At 40.4% G+C, this 10057-nt stretch overlaps 1 protein-coding gene across 14 annotated transcripts in view; it reads right to left on the bottom strand.

Annotated features, from left to right (window-relative positions):
* Positions 1–1150: 1150 nt before the first annotated feature.
* The window catches only part of LOC109413694 (protein groucho), a 354109-nt gene continuing 345202 nt past the window's right edge, over positions 1151–10057 (bottom strand). For 7 of the 14 annotated variants that reach the window (XM_029871496.2, XM_062861086.1, XM_062861077.1 and 4 more), the window contains 3 exons: positions 3217–3640; positions 2946–3160; positions 1151–2689 (listed from right to left, as the gene is read on the bottom strand). In XM_029871496.2, the coding sequence (XP_029727356.1) occupies positions 2582–2689; positions 2946–3160; positions 3217–3640 (747 nt within the window). In that variant the 3' untranslated portion in view covers positions 1151–2581. The remainder of the gene's footprint in view (positions 2690–2945; positions 3161–3216; positions 3641–10057) is intronic. The other 7 variants (XM_062861079.1, XM_062861080.1, XM_062861081.1 and 4 more) reach the window with 1 other exon arrangement.

The following is a 10057-nucleotide window of genomic DNA, read 5'->3' as shown; positions in this document are numbered from 1 at the left end:
TTTTATGAATTGCTCCAGGAATTCCTGCAGGGATGCCTCTAGGGATATCTTCGGAGATTGCAATAAGGATTCTTTCAGAAATAGCTTAAGGGATTCCTTCAGGAATGCCTTGAGGGTTACGACCAGTAATTCCTCAAAAAATTCCTTCAAAGATTTCTCCAGAAATTTTTTAGAGATTACGCTTTGCTTAGCTTAAGGTGAAGATATGACGAAGCCACAGCTCAAATTTTCAAGAGCACAAATCTGAAGAACCAAACGTCGGATTGCGCTGAAAAGTTGATCGATTGGTTACCCGCTGGTGGTGATCAATCGATCAACTTTTCAGCGCAATACGACATTCGGTTCTTCAGATTTGTGCTCTTGAAAATTTGAGCTGTGGCTTCGACATATCTTCACCTTAAACTGATTGCACATATCTATGGTTGCTACTCCGTGATTGACCCGAACCAATGACAGTTGTACAATGAATCAACTGAATAATTGGCTTCTTTAGCGGTGTTGAGATAATTCCATATTCTGAATCTGCATGGCAAACTGATCCGAAATCCAAATTTTCATGAATTTTGGAGCCCGGGAACCTATTTAAAAATCAATTTGAAGTTTGTATGGGAGCGATTTGTCGAATCACCCCTCGTCGCATTTTGTACTGGGCGGAGCTGTCAAGTAGTTGCCCAGCTGTCAAAAGATGATTTCGAAAAATCTTTTTGAAATTGATTTTAGGTACCAAAACAAAGTTATAAAAATCTGAAAATAAATCATAGTGGCTCAGAAATAGGTGCTCTTTCGTATAAAAACAAATAATCAATATATTTTTCAAAATTTAAAAACCCAATTGACTGGAGTGGTCATCATTCTCACTATGCACACTTTAGAGGCTCTCTTTAACGGTACAATAACGGCGCCGGTTACGTCCTTGCAGTCAGGTTGGGAGAGGGAAAACTGATTACACTCATTCGTAAATAGTTAGTAGTTGGGTTAACTTTATGAGGTTACCACCATATTCTAAAAAAATATTGCATCATTTTCATCTAATTCCGTTTGTCCCGAGTTCGTCGAAAATCGATGGTGGTCTTATCAATCTGCAAAAGAAACTCCCCAAAATGTTGTATAGCTCAAGGATAGTTCGGATGAAATCTATAACGCGTGGTAATATTTTTTCAATATTTTCATGTCTAAAAATATTCATTTATAATATTTATATTGAACTTTCCAGTGTGTGTGTGTGTGTGTTTGGGTTTTTCGAATCTGTTTGTCTTCTCTCATTTTGCTTGCTGTTATAGGGTTTTGCCAGTAGTTCGTTTTCATCGGAATAACTTCGAAAGATTTTCATCGTTTTCCATTATTCGATACTCATCTGTATTTGATGCATTTTCATCGTTGGATCCTCGCATTTTCTTTCAATATGCTTTGTTATTGGGATCGATAAGCAATCTAAGATTCGAATAGTGATGGAAAAGGGACAATCGACGAGTGTGCTGTTTGATTTGTTTCAATACACACGTTTTGCTTTGATTCGATAACAATTTATACTTCTCGCATTTTTTTTATTTCTTTCCCTTCGATTCGATTACTAATGGTGGTTGAAATATCTTACAGTTGTTTTTGTTTTGATTCAAAAATGAAAAGGATTAAATGGAACAAACTGACATCGATACGATTTTCATTGTTTTTTTTTGTCTAAGAAGGATATAGGAAAACAATTAGATGTGAATGTTTTGAGTTGTTTATCCTCATCAAGCAAGTTTTTGTTTTGCGATCTTTTACCATTTCCGATTATAATTTGAGATGAATTTCCACTTGAAACCTCGAGAGATCTCGCGCACTTTGCCTTTGAATTAGTGTAAGTTTCGTTCTGGTTTTATGTACTGGGAGAGGGTTGATAACCATAATTAACATTACGAGTTTCTCAAATACTGTACAATACTCTGCATTAATTCATACTGTAATCACTAAGAATTTTGATAATTTTAAATTAATCTGCTTCTTTTGTTTGTTTTTTATTCTTCTCGCTGTTTCACGCTTCCATCCATTTATCGCCTAGTTTCTACAATTAATTCTTTGATTTTGCCAGTATAATTAAAGGGATGCTTTGCAGGATCCGTTTTCTTTAATTTATTTTAAATTACTTAGATTTTAAACTTACCAGTTAACATTTGTAGCATTTTGTTGTTGATGTTCTTGATCATAGCTGTTTGCGCCCATTGCCTCTCATTTTGCTAAATAAGTATGTGTGTGTTGGCGTGAAAAGTTATCTTTTTTCTACTATGTACTCTTCTAAACGACTGATCTGTGAGTGTGTTTCTTACATATATGTATAATGAATGAACTGATACAGCTGCTATGTGTGTGTGTTAAGATTCTCGAATCCGCGTATTCCTTGATTTAAGTCACTTTTTTGTTTTGGTTGTTGTGATGCTTATAATACATTCAAATCAAGTCTGCTCTGCGTTTTGTTGCCACGATCAAGAGAATTTGTGATGTACGGTCACGGGACTCGCTGGCTTTCGATGTAGAAGGGAACTGGGAGGGGTGTTGTTGCACTTCGAACTAAACTATTTCTAACATTTTTTTTCGATTCGGTTTAGTAGATGACCTCATAAACGGTTGCCTTCTTGTCGCCGGATCCGGTCACGATGTACTTGTCATCGGTCGATATATCACAACTAAGTACTGATGAGGTCTCCTTGGACTGGAATAAAATGGAATGCTTCATTAAACCTTTGACCCTCAAAAATAACATCAAAATAAGGTTTACAGGTTTTCTTCATAGATCATCGAAACTGTTCTCTTTAGATGTAACCAGAGCCGCTAACCATCAGTCAGTCTTGGGACACTAATTACGAACCAAACATGGGTGATTTCAGACAACCTCCATTGAAATTGTCCAAATCGAGAACCTTTGGATATCTTTGAACAAGTCTGAAGGTCACCAATTCTACACTCACCTGGAATATACTGGCACCGTATGGTGTGCGCCAAGCGTTCAGCAGGTTGTCCTTGCCCGTCGAGACGAACCATTTGCCACAAGCGGCAAACCTCAGCGACAGCACGCAGCTTTCGTGTAAATGCAGCTGATACTTGTCCTGCTTCGAGGCGTGTAGCACCTCCACGTGGGAGTTCTCCATCCCAACGGCCAGCCATTCACCTGTTTCATCGAAGACTAAGGGGTTACATTCGAAATGATATTCAACCAGAAATATGCGTGAGCATGCTTACCCGTTGGACAATACCCGAGCGAAAAGATCTGCGAGCTGAAGTCATGCTGCTGCAGTTGTCGACCTTCCCGGAGGTCCCACGATCGGACCGTGTTGTCCAGCCCGCCGGTCCACAGCCGGACGCCGTCGGGGCTGATATCGATGCAGGAAGCGCCATCCGTGTGACCCTGGAACTGCCGCACCAGCGTCTGGTTGTGCAGGTCCCACACGGCAATGTTGCCATCGCTGCAGCACGAGAAGCACACCTTCGAGTCGGGACTGATGGCCAACGCGTAGCAGGCCGGAGCCGCCGAGGTGAGTTCAGCCTTGATTCTCGGTGTCGGACTCGCCAGGTCCCAGATGGACAGGTTCGATGCTTCACCGCCGACGATCAACGTCCGGCCGTCCGGCAGGAGCTTCACCGAGCGGATGTAGTTGTCACGTTGCTGTAGGAAGGAGGGGAGAAGGGGTTTCAAATATTAGAGAGTTGAATTTTTATTGATGTTAGCCCGCGAAACCTCTGAAACTAACCCATTAGACCCGGTGAAAATCCCTAAAACTTCCATGAGATCCGCTGAAACTCCCTGAAATCCCACATGAGATCTCTTGAAACCCTTCAAATACTCCTGAGTACACCTGGAACGCCGCTGAGGCCCCCCTGAAAGCCCCCGGAACTCTTTGGGATCTCCTGAAATGCCCCTGAGGTCCTCTGCAATTCTCTTAAAACCCTCTGAGACCTCCCTCTTATGAGGGGAAAACCACTTAAGATTCCCTGTAATCAGAAGTCCCCTAAATCTTCTTGAAAACTCCTGGAAACGCTCTTGAACAAAGGCGTTGCTAGCTTTCCGGTTAGAGGGGGTTTGGCGTTGCTAGTTTTTATAACTAAACGAAACACGATGAAATTGCATATGATATAATGTTTTCTGAAAGAATTATTCGACTCTTCAGCAGTCACGCTGTTGCATTTCGTACAATATGCCTGTTCTACCCAGATCAGTGTGGTGATGATTCTTTGGTGGAGTTCCTGAAGGAACAATTGTTGGAGGAAACCCGCAAGGCATTCGCAGGAGAATTTCTGAAGGAACTTCCTGACAAGTTTTTGGAAGAACCCCTGAAGAACTTTCTAGGATAACTTCTTGAAGGATTTCTTGAACAAAAGAAAAGAATCTCAGAATATAATCCTGAAAGAATCGCATGACGCATTTCGGAAGAAATTTCTTTGCAAGAACTACAGGGGGTATTCTTCCCTGGGCTTGGTTTATATCTTCCAGGAAGCATTGATTTTCGCAATATGACCATTGTGCTTTGCAGTGTTGATTGGTTGAACTGAATGTAGATTCAATGGTAAATTTTAAAATCAGATAATTCAATCCTCTGATATAGTGATTCCAATTATACTACGGCATAGTGTAACGGTATGTTGTCGAAATCACTTATGTACCGGGAAAATATAATTCCAAGCTGGTGAGAATATTACCACTGAGGGGGGTTATGAGCCCAGTCAGACCCTTGATGGGACAATAATGTGGGATAGTATATGGGAATACCATTGAAGGTGGTAATAATCTCCGAGGCTTATGAAATCCGACAGGGCGCGTGCATTAGGCTGCGGATCTATGCTAAGGGAGATCAGTAGCATCTGTTTGTTATTAGTAGAACAAAATGCCGTTCTATGAAAACGCAGTGTGAGTGATCTCCTATGGTGCTGTAGTACTATAAATGATCTCATTCTCTGTGAATTCTAACTTTGGTTATCTAGTCAGTAAATAGTAAAATTATTAAGATAGCTTAAGAGCTAAGCCTTAAAAGCATACATTTTCTAAATATGACAAGGTTTTGAAGACAAACATGAGATGAGTATCAGATTTTAATCTTTTAATGAGTCATTAGCATAATCGTATGTGAGACATAGGATCATGTCGAGCAATTGATTCAGTACTACAAATCCACGCGGACAATTTCATTACAAACTATTGGTTTTCGTCAGTCTTATGACGGAAAGGCTCAGCTATGCTGCAAATCCATATATTAGAGTCCGTTCATAAACATATAGACCGATCCTTCATAAAGTTTTGTCCATGCAAAACCAAAATTGCATGAAGTTACAACTTTGCCTCTCCTCATGAAGTATATATGATTTATGAACGAACTCCTAGTTGAATCAATTAATGGATTTTTATTTCTGGGGCACCCATTGGGTATATCACTTCAATAATACAAATACCGCTAACTCTTCTGTAGTTTTCTGTAGTTACACTATCCATTTGAAGATGTATAGTAATTAGTAGTATTTCATATAACCAATATCTATATAACTTCCTCAATCCTCTTTGTAAGATTTGGTAGATAGTATGACAGCATTGATTGAAACACGAGAGCTCTTATATCATGTTATTATTCGCATGGTTAATTATTTTATGAACAATAATTTTATTGGCGAATCCGATTTAAAATATTTGAATAGTAATTTTTGTTAAGCCATATTAAAATAATCACTATCATTATCAATGAATGCTATCCACTCAAGATCTTCGCTACATTAAATTTTGAATTACTGGAGGCTTCACTTATTAACAAATTTACAACAAACACGCTATAACAGTATCTAGAGAATCGTGGAGGGTGAGAAACCTGAACTAGTAGCAGTATTCATATAGATTAACAATTATACTCTATTATTTTCAATCATTGCAACATTATACTAATATGTGCGGGCCGCCCATTTGCTGAGTTGTGCGGCCAATTATTCTCTTTCCATTCCAGAAACGACCGTTTTGAAGCAAGAAGTGTCCTAATATCCAACACAAACGGGACTGGTCCGAAACACACAAGATAAGTACAACAATTTTATAATAAGGCACCCAACTCTTTCTACTACTTTGCTAATAGATAATGCAATATGCATACTTCAATATCAATTATTTGTTTGTTTGCGCCTTTATTTATGACACTATTGAAGCACTCGTGTCGCCGCGAAATAGTTTACAATTTATCTTATTCACATTTTTCAATTCACTTTAAAGTATCTAACACTGCTTTTACAATTGTTTATGTAAACTTGTATCTTAATTATGTTCATTATTAATAGTAGTCCGATAATCCAAGTCTAGTGATTTTTTTCCCCAAGGAATAGAAAGAGTTGGTGTCATAATCAATACAATACTTGAAACTGGAAACTCCTTATTTCCCCCTATGGGTTATAGGGAGGGGCGGGACATTCGAGCCTACTCATCAGTGGAAAGGACTTGATATGCTAATCGGTTTAGCATAGGGCAGATACAAGTCTACTGGTAGACGTATCGCCCAGCGAAACAACGCAGATTGGCCACGGCCAGGGGGTGCGTTGATTATAACAGAATTATAACAGAAGAACTACAGGGGGTATTCTTCAAGGAATTCATGGATGGGTTCTTGATTTAATCCGTGGATGAACTCCTGAAGGATCTCTTGGAGAAAATTGGGAAAACATTTGAAGATGACTTCCTAGAGAATTTCCTGCTTCATGTATGCAAATACAAATCGCTGGAGTAATTCCTTTAGCAATCCTTGAAGTAATTAAAAAATCTGCAGGAATTTATGGGGGCATTCCAGATGAAATTCTTGGATGCATCACTGCAAAAGATGATGGAAGCATTTATGAAATTTCTTAAGGAACCTCTGATTATTTTTTAAAGATATTCTGAGAGGAATTTCTGAGGAAATCCAAGAGGAATTCTTGGGGTTATCTCTGGAGGAATTTTTGGAGAAATCCCTGGAATGATTCCTGTCCTGAATGAGTCCCTGGAGGAATTCTTTGAGGAATCTATGGAAGAACTTCAAGAGTAATACCTGGAAGAATACCTTGAGAAATCCCTGGACAAATTCCTGGCGGAATCTTTGGTGGATTTCCTGTATGAATCCCTGGAGGATTTTTTTTGAAAGAATCCGTGGGGTGGAGCGGACCTGGTGTGATGGTTAGAACACTTGACTATCACGCCGAGGACCTGGGATCGAATCCCACTCCCGACATACTCATGAAATATGAGTTCTTCCTTCGGAAGGGAAGTAAACCGTTGGTCCCGAGATGAACTAGCCTAGGGCTAAAAATCTCGTAAATACAGATAAAAAAAAAAAGAATCCGTGGTGGAATACCTGGAGGAATCCATGGAGAAATTTATGGAAGAATTCTTGGAGGAATACCTGGAGGCATTTCTGAATGAATCGCTGGAGGAATTTTTGAAGGAATCCGTAGTGGAATACGAGAAATAAAGGGATACCTGAAATCCCTGAAAAAAATCTGGAGGAATTCCCGGATAATTCGCTGGAGAGATTCCCTCTGGCAGGAATTTCTGGAGAAGTTTCTGAAGGAATCCTTTGAGGAATTTCTGGAGAAATACCTGCAGCAATGCCCGAAGGAATTCCTGAAGGAACTTTTGGAGGAGTGCCTGGACGATTCCCTGGAGGATTTTTTTTTCAGAAATATCTTTGGAGGAATCTCCCGAGGAATTCCAGGAGAAATTTCTGAAGCAATCCTAGACTTATTTCTGGTGGAGTTCCTGGAGAAATTATTGAAGGAGCTCCAGGAAGCCTTCCTGGATGATCTCCTGAAGGAATTTCTTAAGGAGTTCCTGAAGGAATGCTGGAATTCCTAGAGGAGTTCCTGAGGGAATGCCGGAATTCTAGGAGGAATTCCTGAATCATTTTCTGGAGGAATCACTGGAGGAATTCTTGGATGAATTCCTGGGGGAATTCCTGGAGAAATCTCTGGAAGAAATTTTTGGAGGTATCTAAAAGAATTTTTGGATGAATCCCTGGGACAATTTCTGAAATAATATGTGGTGTAAGTTGAAAAGAAATCACTGGATCAATTCCTAAAGGAGTTTCTGGAAGAATTCCTAGATAAATCCCTGGATGTACTCCTGCAGAAATCTCTAGGGAATTCAAGGAAGAATCCCTGAAGAAATTTCTAAATAATTGCTTGGAAAAATCTCAGAGGAATCCATGGAGCAATTTCTGTAAGAATTGCTGCAGGAATTCCTGGAGGAAATCCTGGAAGCATTCCTGGAGGAATGCCAGAAGGAATTCCCGGAGGAATGCTTATAGAAATTCCTGAAGAAATGCCTGGAGGAATGAATGGATGAATTCCTGGAGAATTGCCTATAGATACACCTAAAGGAATCCCTGGATTCTCGAGGAATTCCTGGACGAATTAGTGGAGGAATTCCTGAAGGAAGTCTTGGAGAATTTCCTGGATAAAACCCAAGAGGAAATCCTGGTAGAATCCCTAGAAAAATCTTTGGTAAATCCTTGGAATGAAATTCCAGGAGGAATTCCTTGAAAAAGTCCTTGAAGAATTTCTAGAGGAATCCCTGGATGAATTCGTGGAAAAATCCCTAGAGAAACTTTCTGAAGAATTCACTTGAGGGAGTTCTAGAAAAAAATCTGTAGGAATCCTTGGAAAAACTCGTGGAGGAAGCTTTGAAGGAATCTCTTTAGAAAGACCTGGAGGAATCTCTGGAAGAACTCCCACAAGAATTTCTGGAAAAACTCTTGGAAGACTTCTATGAGGAATCTCTGGAGTAATGCCGGGAGGAGTTTCTGAAGTAATCCCTTGAGGATTTCCTGGAGAAATTTCTGGAGGAATTACTGGAGGCATTCCTGGAGAAATCTCTGGAGAAATTCCTGGAGGAATTCCAGGATAAATCCTTGGAGGAGTTCCTATGGTAATTCCATGAAGAATTCTCGGAGGAGTTCCTGAAAAAATCCCCGAGTACCTGGGACAATTCGTGGTGTATATCCAGGAGGACTTCTCAGAAGCATTCATGTAAGAAAGCATGTAGGAATTCCTGGAGGAATTCCTGGAGAAATTCCTGGAGGAACTTCCTGGGGAAAATCCCGGAAAAAATCCTGGTAGAATACCTGGGGAAATGCCTGGAAGAATTCTTGGATGGAAGAGGAATCCTGAGCAGAATTCTTGGAGGAATCTATGAAAAAATGCCAGGAGGAAGCCATGGAGGCACTCCATGAGGAATTCCTGGAGAGATCCTAGGAGGAATCACTGGAACAATTTCAGAAGGAACCCCAGGAAGAATTGCTGAACGAATCCCTCGTGGAATCCCTGGAGGAATTCTTAGAGGAGTTCCTGGAAGTATCACTAGAGAACTCCTGTATTATAAGAAACTATCATGCAATTTGTAGGCACAAATTTGCCGTTGTCGGGGCCCGTGGCGTAGTTGGTCACACGTTCGCTTCATATGCGGATGGTCATGGGTTTGATTCCCAGCCCCGGCACTTGCAATTTTTCGTCAGTTGCTCTTCACCGAGAGCGGCTGACACTGACCCTCTTCTGAGCCCCATGGCTCAAACGGACCCGGATACCTGGACATCGGCGAATTGCTACTCATAATGGACACCCAATCGGACTGGAAAGGAACAACGGCCACCTATCATCCTTGTGCTCATCATTCTACCATGTATAGAGTAGAAAAGTGAAAGAAGCAGAAAGGCAACCAGTTCGATAAAGTATAATAGAATACATCTAGGCGCTGTACAATCTGTAGGTACAGCTGTCAATTGAAATCGCTCATGTAGTGCCCTAGTGGACAATAGAGCTGTAAATTAGGTTAAGTGATTAAGAATAAAAAAAAAAAAATTTGCCGTTGTTTTTTCGGTAGTTGGTAATTACGAAGGAGGAGTTCTTGGAGGATCCCTAGAGGAATTCTCGGAGGCCGGAGGGATCCCTGTGGGAATCCCTGCAAGAATTCGCGAAGAAATTCCTGGAGCAGTTCCTGGAGAAATTTCTGTAACAATTCCTGGAGAAATCTCTACATAGAGTAAATAATGGAGGATTTCTTTGAGGTATCTCTAGAGGAATTCCAGGAATA

Source organism: Aedes albopictus, chromosome 3 (genome assembly GCF_035046485.1).
Source record: "Aedes albopictus strain Foshan chromosome 3, AalbF5, whole genome shotgun sequence".
NCBI classification, from domain to species: Eukaryota; Metazoa; Arthropoda; class Insecta; order Diptera; family Culicidae; genus Aedes; species Aedes albopictus.
This window is presented reverse-complemented; position numbering and strand designations above follow the sequence as displayed.